Below are 20,788 nucleotides of genomic sequence, written 5' to 3' on the forward strand. Positions count from 1 at the left end.
CGTTGAGTGGTCCCCATCTAGTAGCCACATCAGGATTGTGGTATCTGGTCTAGAGCTGAGTAGCAGATGAACCATGCCTAGGCTTTAAGGGAAAACTAAAATGTTTATGGGGTATCCAGGCCCAGAGACATAACTAGAATATGTGGTCTGGGTCTTGCATACAGGGCAACCTGTACCTCCCTCCATATATAGGACAACCAACTAGGGAGCAGAGGCTGAAGGCGAAGACCCAGCTATCTCAGAAGTGCAAGGATCAGATCAGTACCTTTTACCTTGGCCCCTTGGTGTTTATGAACCTGTCTGCTTAATGGCTTCCTTGCTTTAACCAAGTTCTTAATGGCTCACCATTTAACTGATTAGTACTGTTCATTAAAAATGGGCACGTGAATCTTTTAAATCTAAAGAAGATTGAATTGACATCTGTTTGTTTGTGTTTTTTAAAGCTGAGTGTCCTAAATCATCTAGGTATATATATTATAATGAGAAAAAAGTTAAAAGCCTTTGTCAATCATCAATCACCAAGATTTGAAGATAATCCTAAAGTATATAATTTCAGAGAATAAATTAGAATTTGCTGATACACTCAAAATATCAATCTTCTGAAGGATGTCTAGCCACTCCCCCACATACACAACTTCTTTTATTTTGTGCTTTTAATTTTCTCTGGAATGTTTGTGTCAATAAATTTGATTTGATTACTCAGGAGACATTCCAAGTGAAATTGTGTATAAGGAGAAATTTGAGGAAATAGGAATTGACTTAAGATTTGCTGAACAAAGTGTCATAGTTTAGTCACTTCTGTGCTAAAAATTCCTCAAATGAATATTGTTTGCTTCCCTTGGAAAAATATGCATGGCATGTGTTACTAATTTTAAATGCAGCTGTATCATCCAAGCAACTTGTTCAATGTTACGTAGCATATTGACTTAACAGGCCTCTGCCCCATTGCCTTCTGTGAAAACCCAAAGAATAAAACATTGAGACTACATGAATACAGTAGGATGATTCCTTAGAAAAAGATAACATGATGCCACTAGGTAATTGCATCCTTAACCGTACAACAACTGCCAGCCAGATGTACTCTGTTATAAAACTAACTTCCTCCATGGATACCATCAATCATAAATCATCACACAGAATTTACTTGTCCATTTTGAAGTTTAAATTTCCTGTCCATAATTTGAATATCTTGGAAGTATGAATTAAAATTCAAAATCCCAGAAGAAAAGAAAGGAGAGGGAGAGGCAAGTAGGACAGTCAGACAGAGGCATATCTCTGTTCTAGAACAGCGCTGTCCAATAGAACTTTCTAGGATGTAGGAATGTTCTATATCTGTACTGTCCAGTATGGAAGCTGTTAACAACATGTAGCTGTTGAGCACTTAAAATGCAGCTAGTGTGACTAAGAAACTGAAATTTTAATGGTATTTAAATTTTAATTGATTTAAATTTAAATTCCAATAGCCACATGTGGCCAGTGGCTACCATGTTAATGCCATCATAGAGTAGAAGCACAGTCTGACCCACTGTGTCTTCTTTTCCCAATTCTTCTAGCCCTATCCCTAATTTTTTTTTTACAAAAAAGCACTCAGAATTTGTCTGGGCCACTGTTAGAATTTATAATCCCAGTAGTTTACATTCTTCTTGAACAGGCAATGGAGCGACACTTGCTGCTTTGCAGCTTTTGAGCCAGACTCTACTCTCAGGTTTTGTGGTCCCCTCACAGACTGTTCACCTCCCTCTGCTGCCATGCCTCTGCCTCTGTTGTAGGAGTCTTGACAGATTGGCCCATTCCATGTGCACTACATTAAGCTGGATTCATGTGATATTTATTCCTTCCTCCCCAGGTTTGCTCTTCGTTTTATACGGCCCGACCCTCGCAGCCGGGTCACTGACCCTGTTGGGGACATTGTTTCATTTATGCACTCTTTTGAAGAGAAATATGGGAGGGCACACCCTGTCTTCTACCAGGGAACGTACAGCCAGGTCAGTGCCACAAACCATATAGATGCCAATTTATTGATATGATTCTGTCCTCAAAGGAAGCAAAGCCCAGCACTGATCATGTCATTCTTTTATTCAGAAACCTTCAGTAGCTCTTCACTGCTTATGGGGTGGGGGGAAATACCAGATCTTTTAGCTGGACCCTCCTTGATCTGATCGCAATCTTCCTTTGAAGTCTTCTTGCAGAATTTGTCTCCCCATACCCTAGATTCCAGCTGAACATACTCTGTACTTTCCTACCTCTATACTTACACTTTTGCTGTTTTTTACACCTGGAATGCCTTCTTCACATTTTTGCTAATTGAGATCTTGCCCATCTTCAACCAGCTCATGTCACTCATTCTTATAACCTTTCTTGATTTGTTCTACCCTACCCTACCCTACCTCACAATCTAAAATATTAATATTTCTTTTGGTTCTCCTGTAACTTTTTTTTTTAACTTATAGCAGTTGCACATTCTTTCTTATATTAAGTTTTGTGTGTTCATGTCTTACCTCCTCTATTAGACTGTAAGCCCTTTGAGGGTAAATCTTCCTCTGTCCCTCACAGAATTGAATAAGGGCATAGATCGTAGATGTAAGGTGGTTACATTTCATTCAGTCCAGTCACACAGGCCTTTGATTGTACTGTTACTTTTCAGGGGAAAAAATAGTTCTGTGGTGTTAGGTGTGCCTGTAGTTTGCCAGGGAGGAAGGTGGAAATAGTACTGTGAGCATAGGCAGAAGTGTGGCTATACCCTACAGCCGCTAGAACTCCTAAATCTATGTGGAGACAGAGAGAAATGCTCACTTTTGCTTCCTGCTTTTATTCTCCCCCATCTGTTCTTTCTCATTGACAGCCTCTCTGGCTGCTCTCACCTCACTCGACAAACATTAAGTACCTACTATATTCCAGGCATCATGCTTAGTGCTAGAAATACAGAGATGAACAAGATGGAGACCCCTCAGACACCCACTTTTCTGTGATCTTGAGGGTAAATCACCACTGATCATTCAGGAAATCGAAGGGTAGTATGTTCAGAATTGTGCAAATACAAAAGCATACACAGAGTCTTGGGCATTAGCCTTGTCTTTGAAGATCTTTTAAAACCTTGCTCTTTAGAATGCCTTTGAGTCCCCACTCCCTCATGCCTCTTGGTATGTGACCTGGAGTCAGGCTCCTCTTTGCAGTTACATTTACAAGGATGCTGTAGCTGTGAAGTGGCAAAATTCTCACCTCCCTTTTCATGTGGCCATATTCTCTTGTTTTTTTCTTCCTTTAGACTGTGGGAACAGCTGACTTTTCTGTGTTTTGCTGGGGACCTGTATTTGTCAGCCTGTCTATTCTCATGTGCCTGATGCAATTTAAATCCTAACAACACTAAACCTTTTCATTAAAGCTTACTTGCCTGGAGTTTCTATAGGGACAATGCCAGGGGTGTGAAGGTAGGAATCCAAGCATTTTCTGTTTTCTTGCTTGCCTTTTTTCCTGGTTTCTCTTTTTGTTTCTAAACACATAGCTCTACCATTAGGACCCATCAACTAATTAAAAGCTCAAGGCAAAGTCATCATAATAATCAGTGACCTTCTGTTCCTCACAGGCACTTAATGATGCTAAGAGAGAGCTTCGCTTTCTTTTGGTTTACCTTCATGGAGATGATCACCAGGACTCTGATGAGTTCTGTCGGTGAGTGGAATTATCCTTTCCTTTCTCCTTTCTGACCTTATCTGCTAATAGTTTGTAGTCAGCAAGTTGTTCTCATGTCCTTTTCATCCCTCTCCGCAGCAACACACTCTGTGCACCTGAAGTTATTTCATTAATAAACACGAGGATGCTCTTCTGGGCATGCTCCACAAACAAACCTGAGGGATACAGGGGTAAGTTGGGTTTCTTTTGCCTCATCAAAATTGTTAAATGCTTTGGAAGGGTCTGAAAAGACATGCCATTTATTGTGTGACTATTCTGTGGTAGACACAATACTAGGTGCTATTCATACATTATCTTGTTTAATCCTCTCAGCAGTCCTCGGAGATGGGTTTTATTACCTCCACTTTATGGATTAGGAAGCAGGCTCAAGAGAGTTTGAGCCATGGCTTAGGATCACACAACAAGTTTTGAAGCAAGCCAGGTTTTTCTGACTCCAAAGCCCATTCTTTACAGTTAACCATTGCCAGAGCCTGTTTTATTTTTAAAAACTTCCCATCCTGGCCAGCAACTTTCCTTTCATCTTAATCAAAATGTTTGCTCTTTTCATGAGCAGTTCTACCAGTGTCTTGCACACCAGTTTAGTTGTTTGAGTACCTTGAGTGCTGGTATGAATTGAGAGAGTTCAAATCTTTGCTGGAAATACATATTTTTAGAGGTCAGTATAAGGTATAAAGGCATCCAGTGAAGAAAATTATAGTCACTTTTTAGCTACTTCTATTCAGCGACCTTTGAGTGCATGCTAGCATGTCAGACACTGTGCCAGAATCTGGGATCAAAGCCATGTTTTCCTACATCCTATAATCTGCATCTCTACTTCAGATTTGCTTTAAAACATCTACGCCATGTGTTTAGTCACTTTAATTTGGCTTTGTGGGTGAGGGGTTAATAGAAGGAGGTCAAGGATATTTTTTATAATAAAAGTTATTTAAAAAATCTCTTTTTAAATCAACAAGGAAAACATAGTCAAAACTCCATCATAATAAAATCTTGCTATTTGAAAACCAATTTTCAAGTCTCCTTTAGATTTGAAAAGCTAACCTTTTGGGGCAGGGGTGGGGGAAGATATAGAGGAAAAAAGGATAAGAAAGCGATTAGGAAAGAAGAAAAGACAAAGAGAAGAAGATAATGGTGGTGAAAGTCACCAATAGCTTCATGCTGAGACTTGCTCTTTGTCCTGTTTAGGCTTGTTCTCTTCTGCAGGGAAAAATTAGGCTAAGCAATAGCCAGATTCTTTCTAGATCTCTCTCCTACCATCACATACACATTTCTTCAGCTTAATCATTGCATTGACACCCCCACCAGAAAAGCCTGTCCTATTCTTATTAACCACTGGAGATAAGGACACAAATATATGGCAAAAAAAAAAAAAGATTAAGAGACAGGAGTACAAAAAGATAGGCAGAGAATAAATGATACCTCCCTACTTTACTACCTGGGGAAGCAGTTCTCTCTTGATCACTGTAGAGAGGCTAAGGGTTGATCTGTTTCATCCCCCAAGTCCTGCTCTTGATCTGTTGGTTCTTCTTTTTGTCAGTATCCCAGGCTTTGCGAGAGAACACATACCCATTCCTGGCTGTGATTATGCTAAAGGACCGGAGGCTGACTGTGGTGGGACGGTTAGAAGGCCTCATTCAACCTGACGACCTTATTAACCAGCTGACGTTTATCATGGATGCAAACCAGACTTACTTGGTGTCAGAACGTCTAGAAAGGTACAAGTTACTTCCATTTTAGGAACTGAGAGACCAGCTGTAGATTTGTATAACTTACAAATACTGACTTCTCTGCCTTAGGCAACTGTTTTGGTTTTGTTTTTGTTTTTTTTGGTGCATGGTCCTAGAATTGAACCTGGGTCTCCTGCATGGAAAGCAAATATTCTACCACTGAACCACCCATGCACATTAGGCCACTTTTTAAAAGGCTTGCTTATTTAGTGTCAAAATATATATTTACTTTAACCCAAATAACTCTACATCAGATTATCATGTATATAATGTAATATGAACATATATTATTCATAGCGATAATAATTCAAAGTATGAACAGCATTCTGTGCTTAAGAATACATATATTGTGTCATTCAGAGTAGCTGAACATGGTATAAAGAACTTAAATGTAAAAAATTTGGAATGATTATAAACCCTCTCCCATTACATAAATAATAATGTGCATTAATTGTAGACAATTTAACAACACAGAAAAGCACATAAAAGAAACTAAAAATCATCAATTATCTTACCACCATGTTTAACATTCTGGTATATTTTCTTTTTTTTTTCAATCTAAATTTATTTCAACATTTGTTCCCCTATTATTTATTTATTTTTAATCCATATGTTTTACTCATCTGTCCATAAGGTAGATAACAGAAGTATCAGACACAAGGTTTTCACATTGCGAAAGCTATATCATTATTCAATCATCATCAAGAAACATGGCTACAGGAACACAGCTCTACATTTTCAGGCAGCTCCCTCCAGCCTCTCCATTACATCTTGGATAACAAGGTGATATCTATTTAATGCGTAAGAATAACCTCCAGGATAACCTTTCAACTCTGTTTGGAATTGCTCAGCCATTGACACTTTGTCTCCTTTCTCTCTTCTCCCTTTCAGTGGAGAAGGTTTTCTCAATCCCTTGGTGCCGAGTCCCAGCTCATTCTAGGATTTCTGTCTCATGTTGCCAGAAAGGTCCACACCCCTGGGAGTCATGTCCCATGTGGAGAGGGGGAGGGCTGTGAGTTTGCTTGCCGTGTTGGCTGAAATAGAGAGGCCACATCTGAGTAACAAAAGAGGTTCTCTTGGGAGTGACTCTTAGGTATAATTTAAGTAGGCTTAGCCTATCCTTTGCGGGGTTAAGTTTCATATGAACAAACCGCACAATTAGGGGCTGATCCTATTGCTTTGGTTGTCCCCACTGCTTGTGAGAATATCAAGAATTCTGTGCTTGAGGAAGTTGAATTTTCCCCCTTTCTCACCATTCCCTGAAGGGAACTTTGCAAATACTTTTTTATTCCCTGTTCAAATCCTTCTGGGATTTATTGGGGCATTGCTCTGGACAAACCTACAAAATCTCATGCCCTACTCAAGGTTTCATGTACTTACGGTGTTCAATTAAGCTGTCCACGTAAGTTATATTAGGAACTGCAGTAGTCGAAATATGAATTTTGTACCAAATAAACATTTTTTGCTTTAGTCTCACACATAAGCTAAAATTTAAAATATTAATTACCATTTATTTTCAACACCCTGCATTATTGACATTCCTTTGTTCTTCCTCATGCAAAACATTTTGAAATTTGTACATTTAGTCACTATCACTATACACTCTAGACATTCCTAGATTATACCATCTCAGTCTTTATCGAATATCTTTCCTTCTGATTACATTTGTGCCCTCAGGCCTCCTCCCTCTACCACTCTCACATTCAGCTTCATTCAGTGTTCTAACATTCTTGTATTACAGTTAGGTAGTATTGTGCTATCCATTTCTGAATTTTTACAATCAATCCTGTTGCACAATCTGTATCCCTTCAGCTCCAATTACCCAGTATCTACCCTGTTTCTATCTCCTGATGACCTCTGTTGTTAACTGAAATTATCCAAGTCCATTCATTAATATTAGTTCACATCAGTGAGACTATACAGTGTTTGTCCTTTTATTTCTGGCTAATCTCACTCAGCATAATGTCCTTAAAGTCCATCCATGTTGTTACATACTTCATAACTTTATTCTCTCTTACAGTTGCATAATATTCCATCATATGTATATACCACAGCTTGCTTAGCCACTCATCTGTTGGTGGACATTTTGGCTGTTTCCATTTCTTGGCATTTGTAAATAATGCTGCTATAAACATTGGTGTGCAAATATCCGTTTGTGTCTTTGCCCTCATGTCCTCTTAGTAGATACCTAGCAATGGTATTGCTGGGTCGTATGGCAATTCTATATTTAGCTTCCTGAGGAACCGCCAAACTGCCTGCCACAGCAGTTGTACCATTTGACATTCTCACCAACAGTGGATAAGTGTGCCTCTTTCTCCACAAACTCTTTAGCACTTGTTGTTTTCTATTTTATTGATCATGGCCATTCTGGTGGGTGTGAGATGATATCTCATTGTGGTTTTGATTTGCTTTTCCCTTAATAGCAGGGAAGTGGAGCATCTTTTCATGTGCCTTTTGGCCATTTGTATTTCCTCTTCTGAGAAGTGTCTGTTCAAGTCCTTTGCCCATTTTGTAATTGGGTTGTCTGTCTTTTTGTTGTTGAGTTGAACAATCTCTTTATATATTCTGGATACTAGACCTTTATCTGATATATCATTTCCAAATATTGTCTCCCATTGTGTAAGCTGTCTTTTTACTTTCTTGACAAAGTTCTTTGATGCACAAAAGTGTTTAATTTTGAGGAGTTCCCATTTATCTCTTTCTTTCTTCAGTGCTCTTGCTTTGGGTGTAAGGTCAAGGAAACCATCTCCTATTCTAAGAGTTATAAGATATTTCCCTACATTTTAGCAGTTTATGGTCTTAGATCTAATGTTTAAGTCTTTGATCCATATTGAGTTAATTTTTGTATAGGGTATGAGATATGGATCCTCTTTCATTCTTTTGCTTGTGAATATCCAGTTCTCTAGGCACCATTTATTGAAGAGACTGTTCTGTCCCAGGTGAGTTGGCTTGACTGCCTTATCAAAGATCAGTTGTCCATAGATGAGAGGGTCTGTATCTGAACACTCTGTTTGATTCCGTTGATCAGTATCTATCTTTATGCCAGTACCATGCAGTTTTGACCACTGTAGCTTTGTAATATGCCTTAAAGTTAGGTAGCATGAGACCTCCGACTTCATTTGTCTTTTTCAGAGTACTTTTAGCTATTCAGGGCACCCTGCCCTTCCAGATAAATTTGGTTATTGGTTTTTCTATTTCTGAAAGTAAGTTTTTGGGATTTTAATTGGTATTGCATTGAATCTGTAAATCAATTTAGATAGAATTGACATCTTAACTATATTTAGTCTTCCAATCCATGAACACGGTATGGCCTTCCATTTATTTAGGTCTTCTGTGATTTCTTTTAGCAATTTCTTGTAGTTTTCTCTGTATAGGTCTTTTGTCTCTTTAGTTAAATTTATTCCTAAATGTTTTATTCTTTTGGTTGCAATTGTAAATGGAATTTTTTTCTTTATTTCCCCCTCATGTTCATTACTAGTGTATAGAAACACTACAGATTTTTGAGTGTTGATCTTGTAACCTGCCACTTTGTTGTACTCATTTATTAGCTCTAGTAGTTTTGCTGTGAATTTTTCGGGGTTTCAACATATAGTATCATATCATCTGCAAACAGTGAGAGTTTTACTTCTTCCTTTCCAATTTTGATGCCTTGTATTTCTTTTTCTTGTCTAATTGCTCTGCCTAGAACTTCCAAAACAATGTTGAATAATAATGGTGATAGTAGACAGCCTTGTCTTGTTCCTGATCTTAGGGGAAGTTTTCAGTTTTTCCCCACTGAGGATGATGTTAGCTGTGAGTTTTTCAAATGTTCCCTTTATATTTTGAAGAAGTTCCCTTCTATTCCTATCCTTTGAAGCGTTTTCAACAGAAAAGGATGTTAACTTTTGTCAAATGCCTTTTCTGCGTCAATTGAGATGATTATGTGGTTTTTCTGCTTTGATTTGTTGATATGGTGTGTTACATTAATTAATTTTCTTATCTTGAACCATCCTTGCATACCTGGGATGAATCCTACTTGGTCATGGTATATAATTCTTTTAATATGCTGTTGGATTCAATTTGCAAGAATTTTATTGAGGATGGTATATTTTCTTTTAATCTTATAGGCACACACACACATACTTATGCGCATTTACATTTTTTTTTTTTGGTGAAATGGGATAATACTATTTTATAAGCCCTCACACACAATAATGTTCACAGTATTTTCCCTCGTTAAATATTGTTCTTCTGTGTTGTTTTTAATTGCTTTGTAACATTCCATTATCAAAATACAGCATAATTTAACCAGGCCACTCTTGTTAGACTTTAAAATTGTTTTCAGTTATTTACTATTATAAATAGCACCTGTGGAAATAATGTTTTACAATTTGTGGTATTTTTCTTACATTAAAATTTAAAATTCTTGGGAATGCCATTTCTGGGTTAGATAGTATTTATTTAAGGCTTTTGATATATTATGCCAAAATGCCCATGTATTTTATGGGAAGCTTTTAATAACATGGGAAAATCTTGCTATATGTTAGAAAAATGCAGGCTATAAACTTTATAAATGTAGCATGATTCTAATGTAAAAAGTATGTAGGAGAAGAAACTTTATGGGATTATGGCAGTGTTTTATGTCATATTTGGCGTGGTTACATGGTTATATTTAACAAGATTCATTGAAGGAGTTTTTAAAAATTTATTGATAATTCATTCTTAATTTTGAAAAGAAAAAGATGCATATATGACAATAGAAATGTTAATATCTTTAAGCATTCTCCTTGGCTAAATGTTCAGCTAAAAGGAAAAGTAAAATGTGTAGGAGAGAAAATGGGAAACACCAAAATTTTCCAATGTTTCATTAATGGGACTCTGAGTAACTTGTTTCTACATTTTTCAAGTCTTAATCATGCAGTGTCAGTGAGTATGTATGTATAGTTATAAGTTTTAAGAAAACAGCACATGATACAAAAATGCAGTAACTTTTTTTTAACTTTAAACTTCTAAAAGTTAAAACGGGAGGGTAAAGCTTGCTCTTTCTTTTTCTGCTAAATTAAACTGAGAAAAAAAGATGGCTCATTCAGATTCTACCATTCCACTTTTTTGGACATCTTTATAGTAATGTGAAATAATCATCATTTTTACCCCCTCCAAAATTTCAATGTAAGTAAACACAGAGCTTTGTGAGATTGCTATTTTCCTTCTGTGCTTTTAATCTGTCCACAGGGAAGAAAGAAACCAGACGCAGGTGCTAAGACAACAGCAGGATGAGGCATACCTGGCCTCTCTCAGGGCTGACCAGGAGAAAGAAAGGAAGAAACGGGAGGAGCGGGAACAGAAGCGGCGGAAGGAAGAGGAGGTACAACAGCAAAAGTTGGCAGAGGAGAGACGGCGACGGGTAATGAACCTATGTCTTTATTTCTTGTGATTCCCAAACTATGGAAATTTTGCCATCATAGTCTTAAGTATGAAAGGAAGAAAACTAGATGATGGAATTTAGGGTAATTTAAATTTTCTTTGCCATTTTTATATTTTCTACATTTTCATGAAACGAAAAAATTATTTAGAAAGAAAGAAAATAATGAGTAGACACCAGGCAAAGAACTCTGTTCATTGAAAAATAAGTAAATAATAAGCAGTTCAAAATGATGTTAATTCACAGCAATAGTTTTGTTTTTTTAATTAGAGAAATTGTACATTTACAGGAAAATCATGCAGAAAGTACAGGTTTCCTTTATACACCCCAAAACACACACACATACTCACAAAATTTTCACTAGTATTAGCACTTTGCATTAGTGTGAAACTTTCGTTACAATTACTGGAACAATATTATTGTAATTGTACTATTAACTATAGTCTATAGTTTACATTAGGGTACAGGAGTAGTAAATGTTGGTTAATTCAGCATTTCATTCATCATCGTATTTTGTTATGTACTACCACTTGTTTTTCACCAGTATCTTATAGCCACTCTCTTTTTCCTCAAATAGTTAAATACCTACACATAGCCAGTAAATAAGACATGTGATGCAGTAGTACTTTAAACCAGATTGTTTCTGGCTCTTACCAAGAGGTTTTTTCCCTAGTTGTCATTAATTTTTTTCTTCTCATGGCACAACAAACCTGCATGATCTTTGGATTTCTTGTTTCCTATTTCTCTGTTGGAACCATAGCTTCCCCTTTGCTATGTGTGTTTGCAGAATTTACAGGAGGAAAAGGAAAGGAAGTTGGAGTGCCTGCCGCCTGAGCCTTCACCGGATGACCCTGAGAGTGTCAAGATCATCTTCAAATTACCCAATGATTCTCGAGTAGAGAGACGGTTCCACTTTTCACAGTCTCTAACAGTAAGAACTGTCTAAGTTGTTTGAACTGTATGTACAGTCTGGGCTTTGAGTTTGAAAGCTTTTTTAATTTGTAAACTTTTACAGACTCTCAAGAATATTGTTAGTATATCTGCTGCCTGGAGGAACAGAGAAACAGATAGACACAGTATGATATTAGTGGACACTGGCAAGAATGCAGTGAACTATTTATTGTAGGTTCTTTACGTTCTAGCTGCCAACCCAAAGCAATGATTAAGATTTTCTTTCATCCATTGTTATGTTTGAACTCAGCTAAGAGAACAAGGTGCCTTACAAAGAAATGCCACCAAAAGTTGTGTCTTTGAGGGTGGGAGGCCCTTTTGTGCTGCTCTTCTTGGATTGGCTTAAGAATCTCACCAGAATCCCTTGATTTGTAGAGAACATTTTGCCTCTAGTAGCCTAGAAGCACTTGAATTCCATATCTGAATATAAGTGTGCATGCAGTTTAGACACAGTTGTCATTCTCTTTTTACCCATTTACCCCTTAAAAGAGTACTTTTGGGGTGACCTCATATATTTGGTATCCACAGGTAAAGTGTTTATCATCCCATGCTTTTTTTCCCCCTTTCTCTTGGAAGAGATGGAAAGTAGTTAAAAGCAATGACTCTTAATAGTGTCACAGAAAGGAGATCAAATTCTAATTTTTATAGGTTTACTAAATGTGCTTCCTGGGTCAGTTCACTCTGCAGTCTCCTCATCTGTAAAAAGGGTATGATAATAGGCACCCCTGAGGACAGTGGTTGTTAGGATTATAAATCCGTATGAAGTGCTCAACACTGGGCCTGGCTCACAGTAAGTACTCAAATGCTAGCTTTTGTTATTGGTACTTAAAACCAAAAGAAAATTTCTGCTTATATTGAGTTGGTATGCTGCCATTCCAAATTGACAATAGTAGATTCTGCCATTTCCCTGATCACTTTCATAATCAAGAGTAAACTGCATAGTAGAAATGACGATGCCGTCAATTAAATGACTCTAATCAAGCAAGGCTGAGTAGCCCATTCATTGTTTCTCCTTGTTTAACTGGAAGAAATATACTCCCCCTCAGGGTTTTGTAGAAGAAATCTATTAGAATAGTGGCACAGGATAGGCTTGTGGCCAAGAACCATTTGCTGACTATTTAATCCTTGAAAGCTTTTAAACCAATTCCTCAGTAAAACTGTTTTTAAGACTGACAGAAAGCTTGGTCAAAGATGAGGATTGGGCTCAGAGGTGGGAAAGAAGTGTCAATCAGGAGAAATGTCATGGTGTTATTGGCCTTTAATGTTCATAGGGATAGTCGCATACAACCGAAAAATGATTTATAGGTTGTCAGCACTTTTACAGACATTCTGTCCTTATCTTCCTATGAACTCTGTCCTTCATAATCAATCTCAAGGGGTGAGTAGACAGTGAAATGCTCATTTTGCAGATGGTGGTCATCTCATGAGAGTGGTAAATGCTAAGACCAGAAAAGGCTAAACTAGAAAAATCTGGTCCTATGTGTGGCAGGAAAGTGGCAGTTGACTTTCTTTTGAATGAATCCATCAAAGAAAATCCAAGTAAGAGTCTTCTAGCCATTGCAAACCTGAAGGGACCTCTGGAAATAATGTCATCTGCTTTCTGAAGATATCAGCCTGTTGTCAGTGGCAAGCAAAAGGCAACTTTGTACCAATGATGGGAATTCTCATATAGTGATTGAAAAGGAAACAGAAAATATAATTTCATCCTTACACAAAACCCATGTTGGATTCTTGCCAAGAATATTTTGTGCAAGTCTGATTGAAGCACCTTAAGGAAAGCAAAGGAGAGAGAACATTCATGGAAATTGCAAAGAATCAGAGAACCAAAACTGACTGAAGTTGATAGGAGACTAAAATATGTAAATTTTATAAAATCACGAATGGATTAAATAAAAGTAACATGGATTTACTCCTTAAATTCTCAAGTCATAGCCTCTTAAAAGTTCCAAAGAGGTAAGTTTGAAACAAATGAATAAAGGACTGCGTGACACATACGGGAATAAACTTAGAGAACTCATTCTTAGAAAAATAGCTTCCCAAAAAGAAAAAAATAAAAACTCAAATAATCTATTTCTAATCTTTGGGGCTAATCTGAAATAGATTAGCAGTACCTTTTACAACACGTCCTTAGAGTCTTTGCTGTAAACAAAATGCTATCTAGAGAGGGTCAGAGAGAAGATCCATTATGTCTGTTTTTCATATATGGCATGGGAGAGGTAAGGGTGACCTATTCCACAGGTTTCTCACTCATATTATGAGTGTTAGCAGTGTGAGTTCTCCTGATGTTGCCTCAGCTTCAAGAGTTTGCTTGTACCTTGTCAGAGTCAGAGGAAGGTGTTCCCACAAAGAGTAGCCCATGGAGAGGGTGTCAGATATCAGGTTAAGGATGGTTTCCACATGTGGGCCCAGGGTGAGGTTTCAGAGCCAGGGCAGAGTGAGGTGGGTGGGTGTACATGGGAAGGTGGGGGTGTATGTGGGGAAGTGGAGTATACGTTGTGAACTCATGGGTTTCAAGAACTATGTAGAGAGAAATGCAGATGTAGATGTGCATGAGTATATGTTTGTGTGTATAATTTCCAATGTTTTAGCCACAGACAGTGCCTGGGAGCAGCGACACCAGATAGTAATGAGCATGCCTAACACTTAGATCTTGGCTTCTAAATACCACTGTCCACTAAGAAGAATCAGGGATCCTTGGTGAAGTGGCTGACTCCAGGGCTGGCATAGGGAATCTATAAGATGGCCCTGGAATACCTTGTGTTAGAAAGCAAGGAATTGCTCAAAGAATAATGGAGACATCAGAGAGACACAGAAGCCAGTTTGAATGGGCTCCTTCTGACTTCATCTGGAAGAATGTGAATATTGAGATAGTAATGATGGTAACGTTATAAGCCACTGAATAAAGTAGGAAACCATGTACCTATTTTGTTGTAAGTAAACGAATACTTAATAAGTTTGAGAAATAAAATATTTTCAAATATTGCAAAGAGTACCTCCTCACAAAGCGGTCAGTAGTTACAAAGGGAAAAAGAATAACTCACAGTGGAGAAAGCTGGCAAATAACACCTTAATCAAGTGATCAAAGCGAACATTATATATAGTAGAACAAATTGAAATTGTGCTCTCCCTAAATAGGATGCAAAAAGTAGAATGTAGCCTCATTTCTGTAATACTGCTGCCAAAAATGTGGAACTGAATTTTCATCATGAGTAAATATCAGGTGAACACAAATTGAGGAACACCCTTCACAATAATCTTTTAAATAGTAAGAATAATAATCTGCAAAGATTGCAAATTAATCTTTTAAAAGTGCCAAAGTCATGAAAGTCAAGGGAAGACTGAGGATTTGTTCCAGACTAAAGGAGGAGACTAAAAGAAACATGACAACTAAATGTAACGCAATTTTAAACTCTATCCTTTTGCTGTGAAACACCTGGTGAAACTTGAATGGGGTTTGAGTCATAAAGTATATATTATTATGTTATGGTAATAATGGATCAGTGTTAATTTCCTGATTTTGAGGGTTAACTATAGTTATGTCAGAGAGTATCTTGTTTGTGAGACATATACCCTCAAGTATATTGTAATGATAAGACATCAGGTTCACAATTTACTTTCAACTGGTTCAAGGGGAAACAACTCTGTCCCATACTTCCATCTTTTCTGTAATGCTCTAATTATTTCTAAATAAGTTTTTCTTTACCTTTGTATCTGACCTGTTGTTGACAAAGAAACGTTTGATTCAATATAGAGTCGGAGTAGCATTGGGGTTATGTAATAAGTATTTTTAAAATACTTGCCCTGTACTTGTATATTTTAACATAGGTACTTGCCCTATAAGATGGAAAGAACCGGAATAATTCTAATTCAGTATGATTAACTCATATCTGAGAGTCATCCCTGTGGAGAGCTGGGGGGCATTTTGACTTCATAGTTCTTCTTTTGACTTGATTTCTTCTTTTTCTTTATAACCTTTGCAGGTAATCCATGACTTCTTATTCTCCTTGAAGGAAAGCCCTGAAAAATTTCAAATTGAAGCCAACTTCCCCCGCCGGGTGTTGCCCTGCGTCCCCTCAGAGGAGTGGCCCAACCCCCCCACACTGCAGGAAGCTGGACTCAGCCACACAGAAGTTCTCTTTGTTCAGGACCTAACAGATGAATGACACTTTCTTCCTCTCCCCTCCCACCCCAATTCCTAAAAGAAATGGATAAAACAAACAAAAAAAAGAGAAATTCATATTATTATTATAATACAATATTTTTTTTAAAAGACTGCTGCATCCTAAGGAAGGATCAGAAACCACGCTGCCTGCAAGAGTCACAACCTGGTGTGTGTGCGAGAGAGGTTAGCGATGAACGTATCCGCTCGGCAAGCCCACCCTTCCCTCCACACACCTTCCAACGAAAGGAGACTCTTCACCTCCAATCCATCCGTTGTCTTGACTGGGGAAGGGGACATTCCCACTAGTTCTCATTCATTCTGCTTTCATGAAAAAGAAAAATGAAAAACCTCCATCAACCAGCTCCTGCAGCATCTCCTGAGAACTTGTTTCTCCCACCTCTGGAGAAGAGAAGGAAGAGAAGGGACAGAAAAAAGATGTTCCTTGAACTTTCCACAATTTATGAATAACTTTTTAACTTTTTCTGTCGCTTTGTATTGACCAAAGGAATGAGGCTGACATAGGTGTATTTTATTTCCTTAACTTTATTTGATAAAGAGCCAGTTCTTAAACCCATGAGTTCATGCCCTGGGCTCCTTAGCCCACAGCAGTGTAATAAAGGTGCCCGGGCTGGTTTGTGCTTATTTCTGCCATTGTTCCTCTCAGCTTCCTGGAGAGGTCATTCTTTCTGGTCCAACACTTGCTGTCCTTTCTTGCCACCTATGCACCCAACTTAGAGAGGTGGAAGGAGACCTGGATTTATAGCCCCACAGAGGCTATTTTCTTTTTATGTACAAATTCTTCATACATGTGATGAGGACTTGGTGTATCCTCACTTGTACACACAGTGGCAGCTTTTCCTTGGAATCTGTACGGGGGGGTGTTGGGGGTCTAAACCAAAGGATGGCAGCTCTTCATTCCCCTGCAGACTCGTGCATGCTGTTCCTCCCTAGCCCTCAGCGTTCCTGAACTACGCTTGGCACCTTTCCAGAGGACTTGGGCCTATAATGGAGCCAGCAGAACCACACGAGGGTGCCCTGCTTGTGTCCGTGGGGGTGTGCTGTGGGTTCCTCTTCAAGGACAGAAAGACCCAGAGGCCTTGAAGGGGGCCAAGAGGCCTCGGGCCTGTGTAAACTGGTGGCAGGTGCATTTCCGGTTCTGATGGAGCCACCTGCTGGAGGCAGTTTTCATCCTCTTCCTCTGTTGCTATGTTGAAGTAATAGGGTTTTTAAGCTTCCTGATGTCTCATCTGTGGTTGAATTCCTGATACATGGGTCAGCCATGTATTAACAGATGCCATTGTTAGTATCCCAAACTGTTCTATAGCTAGCCTGGTACAGACTCTTTGTAACACTATAACCTACTGAAGTTACTGTAGCTCCTTACCATACCATGAGACCAAGTGTTCAGAACAAGACAGAGCATAACTTGTTAAAATATTTGCAGTCTCCAAAGGCTTTCTCATGTTCAACTAAAACCTAAGTAATAGTGCTTTTAGGTAGCAGTTGTGTGGTTGATATTCTCTACAGCCCTCAGTTGTGGGGTAAACAGCATGGGGCAGGGTGAGGAGACTCATGGGCTCTACCTGGAGAGCCTGAGAATGTCACAGTAGCCTTGGCATGTGCCTAGGAGAATTGAATTCTGCTCCTGGCTGCCTGTTCTTCCACTTTGTTTCCTATGGTCCCAAGGCCAGAAGAGTAGGAAATTGCCATCTGACTGTTGTCAGAATGTGTCTAGAGTGGCTTAACAGGATGATCCATGTCGTCCACTTGGTCCCATGTGGAATCTGCTTCCTGCTGAAACCCATGCAAAGAGGAATTCTTCCCACTTAAGTTGAACCTACCTCCTTGTCTGGAATTCACGGCTGTTTCCCCAACAAGATGCGGGAGTGTATTAAGGACCTTCATTCTTCCTGGGTGTTCTGTATAAGCATCTTGCTCTCACCTTTTTGGGCAAGTCATAATTTTTTTCCTTGATAATTCTGCATCTTACTTATACAGTATGCACTTTATGCCTCTTGCCTTTTGAAACCTTGTTCAGTGAAGGAGGTCAGATGCCAGTATATTAAGAAAAGTCTCCGCTTTTGTCAGTACAACTCTTTGGGACAGCTTACCCATTTACATTAGGGTTCAACAGGCTTCAGCTGAAGCAAACGCACCTCCATAGTCCACTTTGTAATCATCCTGCTTTACTTAGTCCTATTCCTTGTCTCCTTGCTGTCTCTAGTACTGACCCCTAAGGGCTGTCTCCTTTTCTCAGTTCAAGGTGGGCTGCACATTTTGTCACTTTTTTGCCAGTACAATCTGTAAATTATTCCCAGGGACCATTGGGAGCTCAATAGGACCTGCAAGGGAGAAAACCCTGAGAGGTCAGTGATCTACAAGAATTCATTCTTGTTTCCAAATCACCTCTAGGATATGCAAGTTATCGACTAAACAAAACACTTGTTGCAGGTTTTGTTTTGCACTCCCAAGACTGAAGTAGATCCAACCAAGCAACCATGGGAAACGACCAAGAAGGGACATCCTCTTGGAGTTTGTTGTATTTTTGCAGCCAAAGTGGGGCCCTTCTGTTTTTGCCTTCCACTTCTGCAGAATTTCCTGCAGCAAATATTTCTTTCTCCTTACTTTTCTCCACTATGATATTTGGATGAGATGGTTAGAAAAGAATATTTGTCTTCTAAAAATTAACTAAAAAGAACCTGGAATTTCCAACCCAGCAGTCATTATGAAAATTGCTAATGGTGCCAAGGCCAAGGAAAGAGTTGGAGGAAATGGGAAGGAGGATGTCCCCCAGAATGCAGAATCGGGAGTATTATCATCTGGTGCTTGGACAAGGAGTTCCACTTTACGACTGTTTTTTTAGGACTTGTGAAGAATGCAGCAACGGGAAATCCATCCCCAAAGGATGCAGTGACCCAACTTGTACTGCACCTGAATAGTTACGTGATAACTTACTGAAGAAATCTAGTGTACTTTAAATTTTTTTCATAAAAGTTTACATTGTATTGTAGGTTAACATTAAATGTTTTATAACAAAAGTTTCACGACAAGCTGTGGGTCTTTCTGTCCAGAAGAGATGTGCCAGGTATTTTTCTTTGTGTGAGGAAAAGGTTGGACAACACTGGGAGAGGGGACAAGGCACTGCATAGCCAAGAAGCAAGGAATTACTCTAGTGTATTCCTGTGGAAAATGGCACTTTAGGCAGTGTGGTGTAGTAGAAAGAGCAGACAGATCTGGGTTCGAATTTGGATTCTGTCATTGATCAGCTTTGTGACTTCAGGCAAGTTCTTTAGCTTTCCTGATTTTTAGTTTCCCTAACTGCAAATGAAGACAACACTTTCTACCTCAGCATAGATTTGTGGATTAAATGAAATAAATGTCTATGAAGCACCAGGGCACATGGTTAAGTGTCATTGTTCGCTCCCCGCCCCCCTATGGCAGTGTATTGTGAAGGAATATTGTCTTCTTGCAATAATCTTTTACCTTCTTAAGGCATTTGTCATTTCTCCTGCTGGAACAGGCCTGTGCCCTTGCAAGGGAGTGACTGGAGTCGAGTGCGTCAGCTCTAAGATTCTGGACTTTTGAAATTCCTTTCACAGTATTGCTCATGTTCTCATTTCTGAAAGGAAATTTAAGCTTTAGTTATGTGCCTGCTTTTCTCTTCCCCATTGTGTATCCTTGTGCAAAGAGTTTCTTCCTGTGAGTATGAATTCTTATCACCTTTAAGTCTGCCCTGTTACTTATCTGAAGATGTGGGGCTTTCATTTTTTAAAGGTATATGTTAAGTATAAAGTAAAACATCTGCTCATTCTGGTAACTCTGCAAGAAGAGTTTATTCAGAGCCTTAGGTTGGAATCCACTAAAAATGAACATTTCACAATTAATTGTCAAGTTTACATAGAAAATATCTGCCATCAGTTAACAGGGTAAATGAAAATTGAAACCGATGCCAGCCACACCTGGTTCAAAATCTTGGCTCTGGCCATGATTTTGGCTAAGTGCCCTCAACTCTAGACATCCATTTCATCATCTTTTAAGTGGGGTTGATTGTAGCGTTGTTAAGAAGATTGAATGACTGTTGCAGAGGGACATAGTAGACTTTTGGTAAATAATAGTTCCTGTTACTGTTTCAAAACATGGTCTCTAATTTACCTCACTTTTAACCTTTGTGAATAAAGGGAAGGAGGAAAAAAGTGAAGGAGAGGGGGGTTTTAGGTTTAGCTTATTGGCAGATAATGCTTGGCATCTTCTGGACGCACAACTCTGGTGTTACCCTTGGATCTCCATGTGGACTGTTACCCTGGAGCTGTGAGCCCCCAGAGTCCCCCATGCCTGTGAGCTCACTGCCAGGAGGGGCTGAGGCTCTCCTCCCACAGCCCTGCCCCTCCCCTCTCCTGTTGGCCCCACTTGCTGACTCCCAGAGTGTAATGATATCAAGAACCCCCCATTAGACTCTCAATTTCCCCATAAACTGAAATCTCGTTTCCCCTGAAAACCCCACTTTAAAAAACCCTAAACTGAGGCAGAGACTGCTCATTTTCCTATGAATCCTGGGGCCAGGAAGTAGGATCTACATTTCTCTCCTGCCACTTTTCATTGATGCCTTGATCCTGAGGCACTTGGCTTACTTTATCCCCTTCCGGTTGCAGCTATCCCAGGGCACCTTCCCCTGTGTTGGCAACTGATAGCATTTTTATTTCCAGCAGCTTAGATGGCTCCTACATCTATGTATGTGGATTCCCTAAAATCACGATCCTGTTCCTGATTGGACTCGTGTGGCCACGGAGTTATGGGGGGAAGAGGACTCAGAGTCAAATCTGGATTTGAAACTGCTCTGCCATTTGCGGACTTTGATCTAGG

The 20,788-nt window shown here is 39.0% G+C and overlaps 1 protein-coding gene across 3 annotated transcripts in view; it reads left to right on the forward strand.

Annotated features, from left to right (window-relative positions):
- Nucleotides 1-19,321, forward strand: part of FAF2 (Fas associated factor family member 2) — a 100,620-nt gene extending 81,299 nt beyond the window's left edge. For all 3 annotated transcript variants that reach the window (XM_077137709.1, XM_077137711.1, XM_077137710.1), the window contains 7 exons: nt 1,847-1,985; nt 3,584-3,669; nt 3,769-3,860; nt 5,225-5,402; nt 10,626-10,797; nt 11,603-11,746; nt 15,747-19,321. In XM_077137709.1, coding sequence (XP_076993824.1) covers nt 1,847-1,985; nt 3,584-3,669; nt 3,769-3,860; nt 5,225-5,402; nt 10,626-10,797; nt 11,603-11,746; nt 15,747-15,929 — 994 coding nt within the window. In that variant the 3' untranslated portion in view covers nt 15,930-19,321. The remainder of the gene's footprint in view (nt 1-1,846; nt 1,986-3,583; nt 3,670-3,768; nt 3,861-5,224; nt 5,403-10,625; nt 10,798-11,602; nt 11,747-15,746) is intronic.
- The last annotated feature ends 1,467 nt before the right edge of the window (nt 19,322-20,788 follow it).

The sequence above is a fragment of the Tamandua tetradactyla genome, chromosome 20, assembly GCF_023851605.1.
Source record: "Tamandua tetradactyla isolate mTamTet1 chromosome 20, mTamTet1.pri, whole genome shotgun sequence".
In the NCBI taxonomy this organism is placed as follows: domain Eukaryota; kingdom Metazoa; phylum Chordata; class Mammalia; order Pilosa; family Myrmecophagidae; genus Tamandua; species Tamandua tetradactyla.